This window comes from Lichenostomus cassidix, chromosome 3, assembly GCF_008360975.1.
Source record: "Lichenostomus cassidix isolate B80296 chromosome 3, HeHo_3.0, whole genome shotgun sequence".
NCBI classification, from domain to species: Eukaryota; Metazoa; Chordata; class Aves; order Passeriformes; family Meliphagidae; genus Lichenostomus; species Lichenostomus cassidix.
The window spans coordinates 4,858,360-4,879,497 of record NC_139483.1 but is presented as its reverse complement, the minus strand read 5'-3'; the positions used below and the strand labels follow the sequence as shown (position 1 = coordinate 4,879,497).

The window sequence follows — 21,138 nt, the reverse complement described above, 5'->3', positions numbered from 1 at the left end:
CACAAGGTGTTTTTCCCACCTCTGGTTTAGATTAAGAGTATGTTGAGAGAACAGTATCCGAGCGGGAGCGTCTCCTCCTGCAGGGCTAGTGCTGCCCATACACACATACACACCTGGACTCCGCACCTCAGGCATCCAGGGCGCAGGTGAGCAGCATTAGCCTTTTCCAGGCGTTTACAGGAATCATTGAAAATAAATTGGGTCCATACATTGCTGAACTGAGGTAATTTTGCCTGAGAAAGTGGAAAATTAGTTGGAAACCAAAACAGAAAAAAACCCCTCAAATTTGCCTTGGCCATCCCTCCCTGACTGAGGCTGAGTGACCAACTTAGCTCACATCTCCACATGGCTTAAACCTTCCCCCAGAATTTTAACAGCCCACTTCTCTCACCTGCGCTGAGGCGAATGCCAAACTCCTCAGCTGGAGCAGCAGACCCCAGAGACAGAGAGCTCAGCTCATGCAAACTATCCACCCAGTTCTCAGTGGTCTCTCTTAGTGCTGATGTGCTCAATAGCAAACCTTTGCAGAACTGTCATCATGTAATTTCTTTTGTCTATATGCTACATATACAAAAATAAGTAAAAAAATGATTGCTTAATAGGTTGAGTCTCCAACAATGCACCACAAAGGTTTTCCTATGTCTGCTTACAGTTTAACTCTCGCACCACCATATTTGGTTAAAAAACAACCAAAAACAAAACAACTTTTCAGGAAGAATTCTACATTAGAAACAGCATTTTCCAACCTTAGAAGATGAAGGCTGCCTTCTCTCACACACCAATAGATAAAGGTAAGTTAACAGCAAATTTACAATTAAAAAAAAAATTTTATTTGCTCTCTCCATTAAGCAATTTTCTCCCACATACAATTTTGTGTCCCACAGTAATGCAGCATAACCTAAGTTGTTCACAGGTTTGGATCTTAAGACTAGAGGGAAGTTCAAAATAATCCTAGAACAATAATAAAATTACTTTTCCAAGACACACCAGATAGCTAGAGAAACAACCACTTGCTTCACAAATATTCACATAGAAACAGAAACCTTCTGGTATCACAGGGAATAGGAACACAATGGACAAAGTTCCATCATTTGTTTTAACTATAAAGCACATTAAATCAAACCCTTGCCTTTCACAGGGGTCATATATTTTGCTAATATGGAATCAGCACCATTTTGTTTTGAAGGAGGAGGATTCCACAGAAAGAAGAGCAGAATACAGAAAAACTTTTGTAATTTGCTGCCATCTGGCAGCAGTGAAGAGCAAGACCAGTAAAACAGTAGATTTACAACAACAGTTTATTGCACTAGAAAGCCACCCAAGCCTTGAAACCAGGGTTTAACCTGGTGCTGATGACACTTTGCTACCTGCAGATTCTAGCACTAGCAAAAGCAACCTTTTTATCACTACAATCTTAGACATTTCATTTATTTGTCATAACATCTTGCCAGTCTTTCCTTAGACAAGTCCAACTTTCTCGCTGTTTCATTACAAGTATCAGAATTCCAGGAGATGATACTGTGTAACATTTAATATTTTGTAGTCTAGTCAATATTAGAAATCAATGGTTATTCAAACACACTAATTAGCCAGAGAGTTTTAGGATACACTACCAAGAAATGTAGGCAGCCTGCCTGGAGTTCTGAATGTCCCTCCCACTGCCAGCTGTTTATTTCAGGGTGGTGGCATTGGTCTAAGGAGAACCTGTTGGCCGCACTTCCCAAAGCTACAGCCAGTTGTAAAAATAACAATAACACATTTCACCACCAGGCCCTCTACCCCTCCTCTGGGCATTCAGCCCTTAAAAACTCCCAGTATTCGCTCCAAGCACAGTAAAATTTTCCAGCAACACTGGTTTTTAGCCACAGCATAAAGGAAGGATGTAGTAAAAATTATTATTACTAGAAAACACCAAAACCCAGCAATAGTTTGTAGCCAACCACCAGGGAACAGCACAAACAAGACACTCACAGTACCTGGGCAGAGCCAGGGCTAGCAACAGAGTTCCTCCAGGAGCAAAAGGCTGGGCTGGATTCACAGCCACAACACAGAGGCAGAGCTAAAGCCATGACCAGGCATACCTCTGCCCAAGATTTGCAGGCAAGAGTTCTGCTCAGCCCTCAGCTTAAGTAGCTCTGACACCAAAGAGCAGAGGGCGTGTGGGTGAGTCCCAGGTGAGGCTGGTTGGGAGGGTCAGACCTGTTGGTGCCCTTGACTGACCACTATCAATAAAAAGTAATTTGATTAAAGAATCTCAGTTGCTAAGCTTTTGGGTTGTTCGCTTGAAATATGTAGCTTCCTTATTTGTGCTGTTTGTTCATCCCTGGCACAGAATAGTTGGGAAACCATTAAAACCTTTCTTTCTTTTATTACCCAGTACTCCTGCTTTCTCTCTCTGTGGCTGTCACCTCACATGACTGCACACTTGATGTTTACCACTCCCAAAATGACTGCCTTTGGCATTCACATGGATACCCCATTAGGCACATAACCTCTCACCTTGCTGTCTTAATTCATCCTTCACCTGGTAACTATACTGCTTATTTTTCTGCACCATTTTTAGGTAACCTGGCTCCTCCACAAACCTGCGGTGATTGAATTGCTCTCCCCTGCTATATTTTAGCATAAAAGTTTCTTCATGTATCTTTATCTGTGCAGCTCTGTTTATCCGAACCAAACTCTAGACCTGATTCACTTGCAAACAGTCCCCAGATGATTTTGATGAGTGTTTCCCAAAGGACACCAAAGCCTCCAGATAAAGGAAGCTACTCCTGTTGCCAGGTTATTGCTGTTACCTAGGGAGCATGGAAGAAGGTTGGAAGCCATGTAAGCTTTGTTTGACCTTACCAGCGGTTTTTTTCCCCTTATTTTCTGTAAACTCTAATGCACATCAGATTATATTTTTCTATCCTTTAAGATAATGCACTGCTGTTCCTTTATGTTTTCTTCTTCAGGCAAAAATTGTCAACTTCTTCCCTTTTTCACTAGGCTTTCTCTTTTCCTCATTCCCATTCTTCTCCTAAATTTCATTTACTCTTCATTTCTGAATGAAAATTAATAGGATTGCTACCTCTGCTTCAAAGCTGTACAAGTCTATTCAGGGTCTTTTTTGCAGTCCTTATTTACATAATATCTAAATATACTGAAACCTTTTGGAGGGCTCAATCTCCCAATTTTTCCTCTTTACTGGCTATTAGTAATTATTTTCTTTTTAGTACTAAAGATTATATTTGGAAGCCTGAAGGATGAGATAGGCACAAAGGGGGCCTCTTGAAGAGCTTTATTCTGGTGGTTGAGTGATTAACGACTTTATAGAGGAAGCTGCAGTGTGCCCTAAGCACAGGGAGGCGACCTGGTTACAACACTTGTCTCCTGATCCATTTATACTCCAGGATCCAAATCCAGGGACGTGATCCATGTGGGAGGATCCCCCCACCTGTGCAGCAGCCCCTTGAGCAAGGGGAGTGTTGTGCAGGGTACAAGTCACACCCACACAGATCAAATTTCAGGATTGGAGCCAAACTCTGTGTGGATGGGACCTAAATTTGTCCCATGCTCTAAAAGCCCGGGCTGCTTACATAAGGTAACACAAGTGACAGATACAAAATTGTGAGCCTGTTGTTTTCCTCTGGCTAGATTATATTGTGTAGATTTTGTGTTATTTTTTGTTTCATTTTTGTGTTACATCCTGATTCCATAGGGTATGAAGACCTATCAACTGTTTCTCTGAATGGAGCTTTTGTGTTTTAAGTTAGCGAATAAACCTCTAAACCTCCACCAGTAAAACTACATGAAAACAAAATTATATTTTTTTTCAGCCTAAATTAAGCTTTTAAAAGTATTTTCATTGAAATACAAAAAAAAAAAAAAAGAATCTTCAGGTAAATCATTCTAACTAAGTAGCAGTAAAATTTTAATCTGAAATCATAATAAGGAACTAAACCACTGGGTGAATATAAATACTTGCTATGTGGAAATCAGCCTTGGAAACTTGCATCATCACTGCAAAGTTCTCTTAAACCACAAAGCGTTGGGAATTAAAACATCAGCATATGAACTGATGTGTCATATGGCCAAAAAAAAAAATCCATCTCAAACAAAAATAGGACTGATAAAGTTAAACAGCTCAGTCTCAAAGCACAGGAACCAGGTGGAATTTGGGGTTAAGTCTGTCAGCTCTGCTGGCATGAAGGGTCAAGTCAGTCTTGGCTTGATGACTAAATCCAAACACAAACCCACCTACTATAATGCCCACATTTCAATTGTTTTGATAGGAAAGCAGATTGATCCAACATTTGATTTATGAAACATCCATTCACAGGAAACTCATTAACATTTGAGGAAAACATTGAGATTCTGCTGTTACGTTTTCTCTTCTTGCATATGCTGAGGAGGAGGAAGAGGAGATGTGGTCATGTAAGGCAGTAAGGTTTTTTTTTCCCATTGCAACATAGGAAATTTAAGCATCACCCTTCCCACGGCCGCCAGAACAATGCTGTCAGATTTAGGGAGGGTTTAGGGCTCTACAAAAGACCTAAGAACACACAAAAGAGCGTGGGTTGGTAAAGGAATGGTTTCTCAGGGAGGTGGGTTGACAGCATTACATTTTGCAGCTCCATGAAACTATTTGATTCAATCTCCTTAATTGCATTAGGCTTTTATTTCTTTTCAAAAACAATGAAGAGAAAATAGTGAGTATTTCAAAATCTTGACCTGTATTAGTGCAGCCTGTGCCATCATGGAAAGCCTCACCAACCTGATTACTGCTTCACTACTTGGAATTGGATAACTTCTGGATTTCATTCTCCAAGTTTGAACCTGCTGGCCCCTCCCACCAAAAGGATGTTTCAAAGACATTTACTTGTGACAAATTTGGTGAAAATCAGCATCTGGGTGAACAAAGATGCTCATTTGCCTTTGAAAGGAGGGATGCTGTCAGACCCAAACTTCCATCCATTCTTATACTTCTGTGGTGGCATCTTCCCCATCCAACCTATCAAAAACTTCAGTGGTTCTGATAAAACAGGAAGAAGCATGATTTTATAGACCATACAGGTCTGTATAATCATAGATGGTGAAGAGGCCTTGTTATTTTTCACACAGGAGAACATAGATGGTGAAGAGGCCTTGTTATTTTTCACACAGGAGAAGACAGGGCACTAAAAAATTACCAGATGAAAAGTTAATGACAATCAGAAGGGAACAACTTTTCACACTGTGCATGAATCAGAAATTATGGCTGCAGAACATGATGCCAGAACATAATGAGCTTAAAAAGCAGATGAATGAGGGGATGAAAAACCCATTTAGCACACTTAAACAGAATGAAATAGCCTGTGACTCAGGATGCCTGCCTGTGAACCAAGAAAATGGGAAGTATGCAGGGAGGAAGTAAGATTGTATGCACACCCAGTTCTTAATCTTTAGTTCTGAGTTTTAGTCTTGTCACAGGAAAATGTTCTTGCACATTTCCGCAGCAAAGACTGAGGTCAATCTGAAAGAAACTGAAAGCTTTTCTGGAAAAAATAAACATTTGCAGGGGCTGGAGAGAGAAAAAGGCACAGAGGCTGGGAATCTAGTGAGGAAGGAAGACTACCCAAGTGAATATCCAAGTTAAAAAAACTCACAGCGCGGGAACCTGAAGGAGATACTAAACAAAGTAACTCTGATGGTACCAGCTGCTCCTTGAAAAGCCCCTGGAGGGCTGACAGATGCCACTCCTTGCTCTGTGCAGTGCAGGCTCAAGTCAGGTGCCCTGGGCTGCTGGCCCTAGCTGGCAGGGCTGTCTAAGGCTGCACTCCAGGTGCTGCAGCTGCTGTGATGCAGAGGGGTTGTGGAAATCCACCTGTTGGGTGCTCTGAACGTGGTAACACCTCTGGCACCCCTGACACAGCCCCAAATTCCCTCTGCTCCCAAATTCCTGCCTCAAAACTCCCTGCTTTTCAGAGGTATTAATTTGCTGGGGATATTTGGGGATAACCAGAGTGGTTCTGACCCAGTTCCTTCTAATTTCAGAGCCTGTCAAACCTCCTGCTAATACCACTCCAGATGCTGATGGCTCTCTCTTTCCCAGGCGAAAGGGGCTGGAATCTCCAAGGACAACCATTTTTCCAGCCATGCCTTTGGGTAAGCAGATTAATTCAGAGCATGGCTACAGGATTTGAGCAGGCATTTGGCAAAGCCAAGAAAGCATGAATCAGGTTCTGTATCCATCCATTGCAATGCTACTGAAAAAGAAAACACGTGGGGGTTGTAGATAGTGGTATCACAGCCACAGTGAACGCCCACCAGATTGTCCTGCAGAGCCCTCTCTGGAGATTACAAGCTGTCTTTTCCTGCTCTTTTTGTTTGAGGCAGATTCTGTTTCTCACTTGAATTTTCTAAACCCCCTTAGCTCTTTCACCCAGCTTTCAGTGCTTTGCCTAGCAGAAGGGCAGCTGCTGTCTTTGTACTAAGTAAGGCTCAATTTTCCACTGGGCTTGGCCTCGAAGTAACAACACATAAATGTAGCAAATGCAACTTCTCCCTCTCCCTGGGGTTTCTCTGAATTTACAGGCCTACTGTGCTCTTTAATTGGAACATTCCTTCTATCCTAAATGGCCTTCCTGACAGTTATATTTCCAAGGTTGTAAGGAAGTGTTAATTTACAGTCATTGTTCCACCTTGAACTCTTCTTAATGAGATACCTGGAACAATAATAAACCAATTTACAATACCTTGAATCCTGGTGTTAGTCAGCAGGCCCAGCACTGCCATAATCATGCCCCTGACATAATTACACTTATTATCCCCACGTTTCCAGGGCATAAACATAAACAACATGCCAGGTTAGACCAAACAAACACCAGAGAGTTTGTTCCAAGTGATCCTCCCAATGGTTTGTTAATCTGCTGGGTGTCTCCCTAGCACACGAGTGAAGCTGCTGCTGTAGGAACATGCCAAAAAGTCTGCCATGCAAACTCCATGCACAAAACCATGCAGCCAGGAGTAAAGGATAGATATTTCTTTAGCAGGAGAGAAAGGACTGGTTGCTTAAGGGAATATTTAAGTGAGCTTGCTCCTCCTCCAGGATTCATAAATATTTAAATACTTCTAATCCACATGTCCAAACAGTGAGCACACAATCCACCCACAGAATTAAAGCCTGAACAACCACTTGAGCTATGGCCATGATAAACACAATTATTTGTGCTGAATGCTGCTTGAAATGAGGCTGAAAACCTAAGCAATGATTTTTGACTATGTGATTTATCCTGGACTGGGAAAACAGACCTTATATGTTAACTTTATTTTTAAATAGACATTGCCCATTTTTCATCTTGAGAAGGAATAGACAAACCAGAGAACTGTAGATAGAGCTGCAACAGATGCATTTGCCACTTAAAAACAATAAGTATGGTCAGCTGCCCAGGCACTTGGGGTAAGGTGTGTCACAATCCTCTCTGGCAAACACAGGGCAGCCACATGAGACACCCAAGTCCATAATGAGCAGTTTCTCTGCGAGTGACTGCTGGCTGCCAAGGGACTGTGTTTCCTTGATTTCCTAGAACAGCAGAATCCCTAGGAATGACCTTTGTGAGTTCACTGTCATCACATGCTCCTCTGTGGCTGGTTTCTGTTTGGCAAGAGAGTGAGACAGAAAAACCCATCTCAATGGCTCAAGAGGAACAGAAAAAAACCCTAATGTCTCTTTCCCCAAAGTTGGCTGCGTGTCTGTTATGTTGAAGGAATTATTATTTATTTCAAATAGCTGTGAGTAATTTGGAAAGAACCTCTTATAAAGAGGCTCAAGTCTATTGCTTTTACTCCCTCCAGGCACAATAGTTTCCAGGGATATCTTTGGGAGTTTCAGACATGTAGAGGAAACAGCCTGTCAAAGGCAGATTCTCTGCCGTGGATTTGAGAAAATTTCCAAATCTTAGGCAATAAGGCACCAAAAGAGAACAAATCTAGGGCGTGGAGAGGAAAAACCACTTTTGCAATAAATTAATTTCACCAAGGAGAATTGAGGTCCTATTTTTGTACAAACAAAGACTGTCCATTGTAAGCACAGTAACCCACTAAGTTCAGATGGAAAAGAGTGGAGGCCAAACCTTATCTTGTGAATGGATATAATTGAGGATGAATTTAACTCTCTTAAACAGAACAACTGGGAATGTAAAGGAAGGGATAACAATGCTGCACATATTTGCTCAGCATTGTCTATGTAGTAAAGATTTACAAATTATACAGGTGCCCATAACAACACTTTAACCCCTTCACAAGTGCCTCTTTTTTCTGCTCAATGGAAATGTTCCACTTACCTTAGAACACTTAGATCCAAACAGGCATTGCAGAAAAAGAACAATATTCAGCGTATGTGCTGTAGGTGACACTGAACCCGCCTCCCCATCCAACTTGAAACATGTCATGGAGTATTTAGACAGCCTTGTTTTAGGGACCTAAAATTAGCTCCTCTGAATCACACTTTAGAAGAACCTATTTTTGTCCCATACTACACAGGAAACTTAAGTTCCTCATTCAGATGCTGTAATTACTCTTGCCCTCACCCCCCAAATAGACAAATTCTCTGTAAAATAGAAGTTTATGCAATAGAGATGTTTCTGGGTTGCTTCTCTGGCACCTTTCAGTGCCAGCTTTGGATGACTGACCAATTTAGAAACAAAGGGCTGAGGCAGTCTGAGGATCCTCATCAAAAAGCAGGCTATTCCCCTTTATTTCTGTAAAGGGGCTTTGTGAGATACAGGTATGATATAGGTAACAAGAAGCTCCTGTTGGATTGGCTATTCTTTCCAAATTGTAAACTCATAGAATCATAGAATGATTTGGGTTGGAGGGAGCCTTAAAGCTCATTCAGTGCTACCCCCTGCCATGGGCAGTGACACCTTCCACTATCCCAGGTTGCTCCAAGCCTTGTCCAACCTGGCCTTGGACACTTCTAGGGATGGGGCAGCCACAGCTTCCCTGTGCCAGAACCTCACCACCCTCAAAGGGAAGAATTTCTTGTGTATATCTAATCTAAACCTATTATCTTTCAGTTTGAAGCCATTCCCCCTTGTCCTGTCACTCCAGGTCCTTGTGAAAAGTCCCTCTCCATCTTTCTCATAGGCTCCCTTCAGGTACTCAGGAACTGAAAAACACATAAAAATCTGTCACTCAAAAATTGTCCAACTTTTAACTTGGGTGGGAAGGGACAGATGGGTCAGTAAGGAAAACATCTGTGCTAAGCAGTCACTGGAGAGCTGAGGCAGCTGAAGGCAGGGTGAAGGCTGAGTGACAAGATTCCCAAATCCCCGTGGCAGTGCTGGTGCTGGCTGTCCTCGGGCATCACCCAACGAGGGAGCACGTGAACAATCCCCAGTGTGACCCATGCCACTGTCAGCACCCAAAGTTCCTCATGAATGGCAAGATTGTGGTTTGTTCAAAACTACACCATTTGGATTCATCAATTCTCAGGAGGCAATGCCAAAACCAACAGGTGGCTGCCATATTTGGGTTGCTGGCAATTCATATTCCTCCTACTTAATAAGAGAGGAAGAGGCTGTGGATGTGAAGTAGCACAGACTGGTCCTATGTTATGAAAGCCCTGTCCTTCATCATCTGACTCAGGAACCAAATGTGCTCTCACACACTGCTGCAGCCAAAACATATTGCAAACTTGAACAACACATTTATTTTTGACTCACTTGGCAAAATGTATCTTTTTTTTTCTCCTTTTAAAGAGCAGAATGGTGGCATAGCAGGGAGGGGAAAGGATTAGTTTTTTTAATAATTACTAAATGTAATTAGTAAATTAATCAATATGCAAAAAATACATTAAAAATGCAAGTACTACAGGTATGCTTACTACTGTAATTATGAATAGAGCAGGAATCTCCTTTCCCTTTGCTTCAGACTCTGAAAAGAGGAATGGAGATCAAATGAGCTAGTAGGATGGCTGTCAAAGGTGCTGATGGCATAACTTGGCATGTTTTTCCCCAAAAGGTGACTGGTTATTTCTGGCAGAAGGCACTCATGTGTCTGAGGTCACAGATGAGAAGGCAGCTTGTTGGCTCAGCCAAAAAAGGCTCCCTGAGGTCAGAGGTGCTCATTCACATGTCAAATACCCCAAAATGTGAGAAAAATCAAGGCTCAGTTTTAACTTGGGTTAGAAAGGGCAGGAACAATTTTTTATAACATGGCTATACAGCAATGGAACATAGTTATGAAGTTCCTGATGTTTCTGCCAACTTCAATTTCAGAAAACTGGGCTAGAATTTTGATTTTTTTTTTTCTTCAAAGTTCAAACTCTGCATGCTTCAAATTTAACAAACACTTTCCCTCACTGGAAATGTCTGAACAAATCACCATTGCAATTACATATCAAGAATTGCCTGTAAGTGACAAAAAAGAAGTAATTTTAGACTTTTCGGTTTCAATGCACACATATTTTCACTTATCCTTTTCACTATCCATAGATATTGGGTTTTTTATTACAGCTTTTGGGCCAATTTATCCTTCACTGAATTTGTGATAAACTATTCATTTCATACTGTTTATTGCTGTTTTCACCAGAAAAAACACTAACCCAAGATGTACTTTATCCCCACAGAAATTTGACCATGATCAATCTTCATTTTTAATTCAAGCTTGAAAGGGCAGAGATTCATCTATGAATTATTTTGCCTCGTGTAGATATGAGGCAACACAATTGTAAAGTCCCTGTGCAAAGATACCAACAATTTTAGTGAAGTCCAGCTATTTTGTAATCATGTAAAAGTTGATAGATGTAATCTACTAGATCATGTGATGCAAAATCTTCTAGGAATGGAAGGGTATTTCAAAAGGATGGGACATTAAACAAAATCCTGGTGCTTCCTTTATTAAAAATATAGGTCTAGGAAGGTGAAAAAAAAGTAGATGATGTAAGTGCACTCCGCAGGAAGATGCCACAATGCCTTTGCCTGTCATATTCAGGTTTTCTGTGGCACTGCTCCTCTCCCTATCGCATTCCAGAATTTAGTTAGCCATCTTTTTGGTTGTTTTTTTTTTTAATTTTAAGCACAGCTAGTTTGAGCATAAAGATCAGAAAACAGGATTTGCCCTTGTCAGTAGCTCTAAATCTAATCAGTTTGCAGCTGTTGTATGGTCACGATGTAATTCTTGAGGGGAAATTCAATTATATTAGGACAGCTGGAGATAACAGCTATCAGTGTTGTTATCACATATCTCTCAGCAGTTTATCCCACACCCACGGCCCGGGGCGAGCTCTGCGCTCCTGGAGTAGCATTATTATTTCAAATAAGCCTCTTAGGCAGCCGCGCAATCTGCTATCAAACTCCGGGGCTAATTACAGAACCACTGAAACAGTTAGGTTGGCAAAGACCTCGGAGATGATCATCGAGTGCAGCCTATGGCCCGACACCTCCGTGTCAGCCCGAGCACGGCTCTGAGTGTGCGGTCTGTCCCTGCACCCCTCCAGGGACAGGGACTGCCCCATCCCCACCTCGCAGCGAGGGTTTTTTGAGCGAGGACCAACGCTCGATTCTCTCCCAATGAGAGCAGCCGGCGGGTGAATGCATTCACTCCGAATTACGCGTCCAGGTGGCGGCAGGTTCGGGGAGAAGGCTTTTTAACAAGCCGCAAAGCCGCAGAGCGCGAAGCCTGAAACCGGGCGGGCACCGCGACCTTTCCGCCCCCTCTCCGAAGGGACCCGCAGGGCCAGCGCCGCGGCCAGCCCCGGGCACAGAGCCAGCCGCGAGGCGCAGCCCGGCGCTGCCCTGCCCAGCCCGGCCCGGTGCCCGCGGAGCGCCCGGGGCCGCCCCGGGCCCGCCTTCCGCCGGAAGTGAGCGGCGCGGAGCCGAGCGGGGCGGGCGGGGCGCGGCGGCCGCGGTCACCGGCCCTCCCCGGGCAGCGCCGACATGGCCCGGCCGCCGCAGAAGGAGATCGTCTACAACAAGCTGCTGCCCTACAGCGAGCGCCTGGAGGCAGAGGCCGCCCGCTTCCTGGAGCACATCAAGGGCAACCTGGCCCGCGCCGTGCAGCTGCAGGAGCTCTGGCCCGGCGGGCTCTTCTGGACCAGGAAGCTCTCGACGTGAGTGCCGGGGCGGGACGGGGAACGGGGCCTCGGGCTGCGAGCGGCGCGTCAGTCCCTTCCCTTCCCTTCCCTTGCCGAGCGGAGCCGTGCCGAGCCGAGCCGTGCCCGCCGGGAGCGCCTCCCGCATAACGGCACCGCTGGCGCCCGCCGGGCCGGGGCTGCGGGGCTCTGGGGCTCCGGGCCGCTGTCCCGTCCCCGCCTTACACAAGGCCAGCGCTTCCACATCGGAAACGGGGACAAAGGTGGCTCCGGCCGCAGCAGCTCGCCTGCCGCCTCTGAAACTTCCCATTTCTACGAGTTAAGCGCTTGTGCGTTTAACTCGTGCTTGTATTTTTCGTATATGTATATTTTTTAGTGCTTAATTGGCCACCTGTTTCACCTCTCCCCTTCTTAAGCAAGTTGTGGTTGATACAATCTCCGTGTAACTTCTGCTACAGGAACGCGAAGTCTTTCTCAAGACAGGCGATTTGTTGGGTCAGTGCTGGCAGGATTAAATTCTGGCTTAATGCTGTGTAAACACCGCTGGTGCCCTTGATATCTTGGCTGTACTCTGGCGTGGGGTAGTTTGTGCTGATGTTGGCCGTGATGTGTGTGCTGGCAAGGTGGTTTTGATCCAGATAAACCCACGGTGGTTTCATAGATAGCACCGAGTACTACATAGGTTTCTCCTCGTGAATTTTACAAAGTACACTTGGCCCCCTTTTATCCGGGACACTCTGGCATTGGGTATAGGATCATATGACAGTGAGTCTTGTAGCTTCAATCAGTAGATTCTGTGGATGTTGATCATGTTTTGTTGCTGAATGCTGTGTGTGCTTTCATAAACAGCATTTCCTGTGTGCCAGAGACAACGGAATATGTGTGTTTTGAAACACTCACTTACAACTTCCCTCCTTACATAAGTCCTTTTTCTATAATATCATTTGAGAATTTAATATACATTTGTCAGTCAAAGCCTGTTAGGTACAACTGTATTGGAATGTGAGTGCCTTTCTGTTTCCCAAGAGGCAGTCCTAGATAGAATGACAGTGTTGGTTGCAAAATGACTCACATGTTTGTGTTATGTGACAGTTTGAACCTGCTTGGAACAAGTTCAAGACTGCTTCCCTTCCCACCCCCCACAGCCATCTGCCAACTCATGCTGGTTTCAGTGGTACCTGTTGCCTGTACCTGTGGTGGAATTTCCTATTCCCATCAAGTTGAAACAAATGTAGGAATTCCTACAGTGAGAAAGATGGGCTTTAACTAAACAGGCTGAATAGACACAGAAATTCATTCAAAGTGTGCCTTAGAATCACCCTGTTGCTCACGCTGTAAATGGCAATTACTGTTACCACTTCAGGCTCCAGGGCACTGAATTTGGCCTGTTGGGAACCACTGCTGTGCTGCTTTATGAATCACATAAAGGTCAGCAGGGTCCAATTTGTGGTTTTCCACCTACTCTTTGAAGTTTGAATTCATTGTGAGTGTTTGCAGCTTGTCTGATGCCTGTTAGTACCAAGATTTTCTTTGTGGCATTTCAGATACAGGGAGGCTCTGAGTGTGTTTGGTGTGGGCAGGGAAGGAAACAGTGGGCTTGGTGTCAAAAATAAGCTGGTGTAGTTAATGTGAGAGATGTGTTGCTGCTCGGTTTGACTTGACAAAGTACTTCTGGGGATAAAAGCTGTGAGAATCGGGATTGTTCAACCTGGAAAAGGGAAGGCCCAGGGTGACCTAATTGTGGCCTTCCAGTACCTGAAGAGAACAGACAGAAAGATGATGAGGGGCTATTTGTAAGGGCTTGGAGTGCCAGGACGAGGGGGAATGGCTTCAAACGACCAGAGGGCAGGGTTAGATGAGATATTGGCAAGGAATTCTTCCCTGTGAGGGTGGCCAGGCCCTGGCACAGGTTGCTCAGGAAAGCTGTGGCTGCCCCATCCCTAGAAGTGTTCAAGGCCAGGTTGGACAGGGCTTGGAGCAACCTGGGATAGCTTACCATGGCAGGTGTCCCTGCCCAAGGCTGGGGGTGCAAGAATGAGCTTTAAGGTTCCCTTCCAACCCAAACTGCTGTGTGATTCTATGAAATACATTGGTAAAAGTTTTTTTAGATAAAACACTTCCAGCCCAGTGGTGTTCACGACAATAGAATCCAATTTCTACTGTCTCTTGACAGTCAGGGACTCATCTCCAAATCAGCTTTCTCCCTTTTCCCCTTCTGGAAAAAGCTGTAATTAATGAAAAGAAAATGTTCAGATTCTTCATAATGGAATGATGAGTGCTTAGATGTGTTGCCAATGTCTGAATTGCAATGGCTGGAATTCTCACAGTATTCTGTGAAATACTTTATTCCTCTAATGTATTTGTTGTACTGGGATATGTGTACATATGAATAAGCAAAGCAAACAGTGGCATGCAGATGATACACCTGCACAGTTACACCTCCTCAGTTTCATACAACTCTCTGCCACAGGAAAGAATGAAAGTGAAACTCAGATCTTTTTTTTGAATTAAAAATTTGAGTACTCTTTCATGGTGACAGCTGAATTGTGTATTTTTTATCCCCACCCCCCCAGCTGGAACCATGACTTGCACATACTTATCTTCAGAACAGCTGTTTTGGCTGTCTGGTATCACGAATTGAGTAGGGAGGGGGGACAGAAATGAGGCAGAATAGGAGTTCATGAGACATAATGTCTGTAAGCTGATTTGCATAATTCTTTTATGGGTCATTTTCAGTGGTAATAACTGGTTCTTTTGGGATGTGTATGTAGAGTGTGGTGTGAGAACTTTCTCTCCTGTGAGGAGAGTAACTTACGATTTGATGAGGCTTCTGAAGCAAGTAAAACTTGCCTCAAAGACTGGTAGTTAAATCTGTAACAATTGCTCCGAGATTCCTCCAGCTTTGGCTGGTAAAAGCTCGTAAAATACTGACTGGGTTGTGAAAGCAGAAGGGTGAATCTTGGCTTGCCACAGCATGTGTGGGAAAAGCAGGTTGCATCAAAATAATTTGCTTAACTGGCCTTGCTCCATAATCTTTTATGGTTGCTAGGTCAGTGGTAGTTACTGTCTCAATTTCTCCCTCTTTCATGTTTTATAGATTGTTCTAAAAATAAAAACAAATTAATAAATGTAGCAAATGAATGAGCATATTAATATATTATGGACATTTTATGGTTATTGTACATAGAGTTAACTGCAGCCAGGCAAACACACAAATGCCTTTCTGTGCTTTCTGCTCCAGTAGTCAGGGGTGTGTGAAGCTGAGGGGCACAGTTGCTGTCCCTGACAATGTTATTTTATGTGCTTGTCAGGTGTAGACTTATAAAATGACATTCAACTGTCTTGCTGTAAGGTGTGGAAAAATGCAGCTCAACTGTTTGGAAGGAGAATGACAGGACACAAAGTTAACAGTGAGGATGGAAATGTCTCTGTGGGACTCTGCCAAGTATTTTAATCACTATTGCCTAAAAGTTTTGTTTGACATCTTTCTCTCATCTTTATCAGAGAAATAGAAGCTTTCTTCGGCTGCGTGAGGGACGTGTGTGCTGTGTACATGTGATTGAAGCAGTATGATTCACTGTTTTTCACATCAGTTGTCAAAAACTGAGCTTTAAACCAGTCGTGATCTTGTCCTGTGTGTTAGGAAATGCAAATGGAGAGGCAGGAATTAAGGAGAGTGTGCTGTTCAGCTTCTGGAGGGGAGGTAATTTTTAACTGTAGCAGAGCAGCCAACTTTCTAGGGCAGTTTAGGATGGCCACATGATATGATAGTACACTTCCTAAAAATAGGCCTATTGTACTTGTGGAGGGAGAGATTGGATACCCAGCACTCCGAGATTGGGGAATTGGCTTTATGGTGTTTTTTTTTTGTTTGTTTGTTTTTTGGGGTTTTTTTGTTTGTTTTTTGGGTTTTTTTTGTTTGTTTGTTTGTTTTTTTGGTAATCTCCAGAGACCCTATACTCTGAACAAAAAGGCTGGAGCTGGAAACAGAATTTTCACTTCCTAATCATGTTTTTTTAGGTTGTGTGAGTGGGTTTTATTTGTTGGTTTTTTGTTTTGTTTTGTTTTTTCCATGTTGCTGAACCCAGGGGACCAGCACAATGAAGGGCAATTAATTAATCCTTTTTGCAGGACAAGAACTCATAAAATCTCAAAGGAATCGAAAGGACAGTGGAGTAAAGATTTCAGGTGTCATCTCAATGTAGTATTATCAGTTTTCAGTAGTCTTATTTTTTATTTTGCAACAATTTACTTCTAGAATTCTTTTTTTCCCCAATAACCCAATTATCCTCAAGAGACACCATTTCTATGATGAACACAATCTGTCCAATTAGCCCCTGGACACCCTTCAGGGTTTATGAAGTTCTGCCTATATTCTTTTATTTAGTAGTGGTGGTATTTTGTTGCTTGTGAGGGGATATTCAAAAAAGACTGCGGTTCCCCTCTGATAGATTTTACTTATTTAATCCTGAGGGAAAGGCTGAGCACCCCTCTCTAGAAGTATTTATTTTCTGCCACTGCCTTAATGCTCAGCTGGATTAATACAAATAATTGACCCCTTTCAACTCTGCCTCCCTCCTACCATAAAGAAGCTGTAAAATATGGGAGCAATTTGGCATCAAGTCCACTGCTTGGGCATAGTGACATCTTTGTGTTCAGCACATTTCTGTGTACTTTACTCCTTTCTTAATTAAACAGCATTTTGTGTAGCAGAGCTGTTGTTAGCAAATGTCACGAAGGAGAACCAGCCAAACATTTTATTTTCAGTTATATATAGCAATGCTGGCAGAGAAATTGGATCTCTGTGTTTCTTCATAGTTAAAACTTATTTTCCAGTCTTCTGCAGTTTCTTTTATTTTAATCATACGTGCTTCACCCATTTTTCTTTCCCTGTGGATTCTTTTTGCATGTCTTTTTTAGGCATGTGAAAAGTGTAGGTGTTCAACTCTTGGTGGTGTAATTCTGTAGGTAGGTAGTGTCTCTGGCCAATCCAGATTATTTAGGTTCCTGTGGTGGAAAAGTGGGTTATCCTGTATTTTGTTTGTTTCCTTCTGTGTTTAAAGTACAACGTGTTGAACTGACCATTAGTGAAAACACTGCCCATCAAATGTAAACATCCCCCCTTGAATCTGACAGGAAAAGGGAAGTGGAAAGCAGCTTTCTTATGAATCTGTAAGAACAGTCAGAGCAGTAATAAAAAGGGAAGTTGCCTCCCAGTGAAGAGTAATTTACAGTTGTGCCACACCTAAAATGCTCTGCTGGCACCTTATGTAGGTTTTGCTGGTGCTGAATATCTTTCAAGACTTCAGATGTGTTTCTTTTTTCAATCTCAAATTTTCAAACTCAAGCAGCAAACACTTCTTCTGGAGTTACTCTGATGGATCTGGATAGTGGGACACATCACCAGCAAAGCTCAGTGTCTAAATCAATTGTTCATCCTTACTGGAAGCTATTAGATTTAAGCTTGACTTGATACTTTTTGGGTTGTTTTTTTAGCATCTGGGTTGTGTCATGTCCATGAGGTTGCAGTATTTGTAGAATCTTAGAGGGCTGTAAAGTTTATTTGGTAATTTCTTTTCTTCCTGTAATTGCAGTTGTAAATCTTCCCTTGATGTGTTTCTTCAGGTTCTTATTTGTTGGATTTGAGAAACAAGTTTTAGTTTAGTTTCACTGAACAGCAAATTGGAGGGGTTCTGGCTTGGGTCTTGGATAAAATAGGATGTTTTAAAATATTGCTGACTCCCCTTGTGTTTGATTTTCAGATACATCCGACTCTATGGCAGAAAATTCAGCAAGGAGGATCACGTGCTGTTTATCAAACTGTTGTACGAGTTGGTGACAATTCCAAAGCTGGAGATCAGCATGATGCAAGGATTTGCACGCCTGCTGATCAACCTGTTAAAGTGAGTACAGATTTCTGCTGACTCTGGAAACTTCAGTCTCAGAACAGCTGCTCTCTTGCTCAATGTTGTACCTTCCATGTAGCAGAGTTCTTGCAGGTTACTTCACTTATCTGCCCTGTGCAGTGCTGGTGGTTAAAGGGTCCCCTTGTGCAAACACCTGTCAAAGCTTTGGGAGTGGGATTGAAAGTGGAAGACTGCCAGTTTTCCCCCTATCAGGAAAACCAAACAGCTCAGAGAGCCAAGAATAAAGGCTGAGTCTCAGCTAGGGAGAAGATGAAAACTGGCTTACAACTTGATAATGTTTATTTCACTTAGTCAAGAAAAATCTGGACAGTGTCACTTGTGCTGAAGGCTGCCAGTGGCCAGCCTAGTCCTGCCTGGCCTTCCTGCAGTTTGTGCCAAAGTGGGAGCAGGGCTGGAGGTGTTCCCATGTGCAGTGGGTCCGTGGCAGTGTTTAATCCTGAAGTGCCTGGTGTTTTGTTTCCTATTAGGAAAAAAGAACTGCTTTCCAGGGATGATTTAGAGTTACCATGGCGACCGCTCTATGAAATGTTGGAAAGGATATTATACTCCAAAACAGAACATCTGGGATTAAATTGGTTTCCCAAGTAAGTTCACATTTTAAAACATTCAATAGGCAATAAGTACCTGCTTTAAAGTACTTTGTAATGTGCTTTTGATATCTGGGATATGATAGATGGGAAATAGTGTTTCTATTTTCATGAGGCACCTTTCAATAATTGCATGCAGGGCTGCACTGAATCATGTATCTCCTTCTGCCAGTGGCTTGTGTTTGTCCTGCTGTTTCTTTCTTTATGAATGTGATTAATTTTTAAATACACTGCAACAGAGGTCTTGTTCAACTTATTTTAGGGTGCTAACCCACAGTTTAATAAATTTAGTATGAAATACTTAACAATACTGTTGTGGTTTAACCCCAACTGGCAACTGAGCCTTGCTCACTGCCCTCCCTGGTGGGATCAGGGAGGGAATTGGAAGGGTAAAAATGAGAAAACTCATGGGTTTAGCTAAAGATGGGTAATAATGTGAAGAAAATGAACTTAAACCAGTACAGATACTAAGTTAAATGTCTGCTGTTCTTTTCTATAACACAATAAAGTTGGGTGAAAAAAGATAAAAATGATACTGTCCTTCAATATTTGTACTGTAGTCATTCACAGGATCTGGAATCCAGGTGTAAATGATTCTTGGTATACACCAAGAAAAGTGAAATCTCTTCTGTAGGAAATATATACATATACTCAAAGTGATGCTATGATAGGGAGAAATATTTTTTTTTCTCCAGTTAAGAATTTTAGACATGTTCTACTGATTTTAAAAATGAAAACTTGTTTTCTTTGCTTTCTCTGCACTGTCAATCCCTCTCCATCTGTCAGATTTCTAGGCTTGCAATTTTCATAATTATTCCAGTTAGAGAAGGTCCTGCTCTATAAATTACAGATTATGAAAGGTAGCACGTGGATAACACATTGAATTGAAACTTCATGTGAAGAAAATGCTTCATTTGCTTTTAAAAGAATCATTTTCTGAATGATACTGAAGCACTGCCACTGATTTCTGAGGGGTAGATCCTATTGCTGGTCAGGGATATGAACAGGAAATATATGGAGCATTTCAGGCTGAATTTCTCCTGTGGCTGTGTAGCTGGAAACAATAATTTTGCTGAGTTGAATTATTTTGGTAATTGTAGATAAAATGTGAAAGAGCAAAGCCTTCCTTGGCTTATTTTGGTTTTATTTTTTAGTTTTGCACTTGCACACCTTGCTCTGGGGGGATGGTGTTGAGTAACTTCTCATTTACTGTGCAGTGGGGAGGGAAGTTCTCCAGGAGGGAAAAGCAGGTTTAGCCTGGAGGAAGAGCTCAGTTGTGCTGGTCTGTCTGAAGCATTCAGCTTTTATTAACTTTATTCCATGTCAGACACTCCATGCAGCATGATTCTTTCTCATGCTGTGCTCATCCTTTTTTCTGGGGTATCTTTGTGGTGGAAGTCAAGGTTTTACAAGCTGATTTGTAGCTGTTTAATTTATCTCCTGTTTTAATTGAATTTTATTTTTGTTTACATCCAGTTCATATCGACCAGGCTGGTCTTCACCTAAAACATTTGTGCTTAATGTATTACATAGGTGGTAAGAATGACTTTTTTTTGTTGAGCTCTGGCCAATGTCCCTTCTGCATGTTCTGTTGAACTGTAACACTGTCACACAGGTGGAATTCTCTGCATAAATAATTGTATTTGGAAGCCCAATGTTAACCTGACACCACTGGTTATGAGAATGTTGCACTGGATGTAAACCTCGCTAATTGGGGACCCAGGCAGTGTGTGTGGAGTGGCTCTCCAGGGCTCTGTTCTAACTAATTTAACCAGCAAATACATTTCAGGGGTCGAATGAGAGGTTAATTTTACATTGCAATAATCATGGTGCCTGACTAGTGATAAAATCACCGTTGGTGCAGGAGCACTGTGGAGTGAAGGTACCTTCCTCTTAAATCCGATGAAATCATGGAAAGTGCTTTAGCAGTGAGGTAATGGCTTCTGGAAAATCCACCCAGCAACAACCTTGGAGCTGTGAAGTGCTTCTGTGACAAGAGTTTACTGGGAATTTTTGCAGGGAAACGGTATCAGGAGTTTCAGTGTGTGATAAATGCAGAAAACTGGTGGAAGTGGCAGTGGGATTGCAGTGAGGTTTGCTTTGTTTGGGTTTTTTTTAGAAACAAGGGCTTAGTTGTACTAATCCAGTGAGAGATGGCTCGGTAAAGTTAGGAGATCACTAAAATAATTTGTGAAACTGTAGCTGGTTGTTCTTTTCATTGTCTTAATTTAAGCTCTGGGATGGAGTGTCCACTTCAGGCCTAGAATTTCCTTTCAGACCTTCTCCTGAAAAACTGAAATTTGTCTCCTTTCTGAGAATGTAATAGTAGTGTCAATTTATGTGTTAATCATTTTAACTGACACATGTCTCTCTTTGTAAATGCAGGAAAAAAACCCACTAGATTTGCAAATCAGTATCATCATGCCCTTTCCAAAAGGGAAAAATAATCCTATAATGACAAAAAAGATAACAGTGATAGGGCTTAAACGTGATGTTGGGTGTTCTTTAATCTATCTCCCCAGCAGTAATGTCCTGTCCTTTCCTAACAGTCACCAATGGGAATATTCCA

General features: G+C 42.5%; 1 protein-coding gene and 1 long non-coding RNA gene across 3 annotated transcripts in view; both read left to right on the top strand.

Moving 5' to 3' along the window:
* The first annotated feature begins 217 nt into the window (after positions 1-217).
* LOC146438920 (uncharacterized) lies at positions 218-7,001 on the top strand. Its single transcript, XR_014850550.1, has 3 exons — positions 218-791; positions 4,322-4,424; positions 6,016-7,001. It is a non-coding gene; the product is annotated as an uncharacterized LOC146438920 (long non-coding RNA).
* A 4,816-nt stretch (positions 7,002-11,817) lies between these two features.
* Positions 11,818-21,138, top strand: part of PSME4 (proteasome activator subunit 4) — a 44,135-nt gene continuing 34,814 nt past the window's right edge. Inside the window, exons 1-4 of one of the 2 annotated variants that reach the window (XM_085054140.1) lie at positions 11,818-12,073; positions 17,818-17,958; positions 18,450-18,566; positions 20,046-20,105. In XM_085054140.1, the coding sequence (XP_084910266.1) occupies positions 11,901-12,073; positions 17,818-17,958; positions 18,450-18,566; positions 20,046-20,105 (491 nt within the window). In that variant the 5' untranslated portion in view covers positions 11,818-11,900. The remainder of the gene's footprint in view (positions 12,074-17,817; positions 17,959-18,449; positions 18,567-20,045; positions 20,106-21,138) is intronic. The other variant, XM_085054141.1, reaches the window with a different exon arrangement.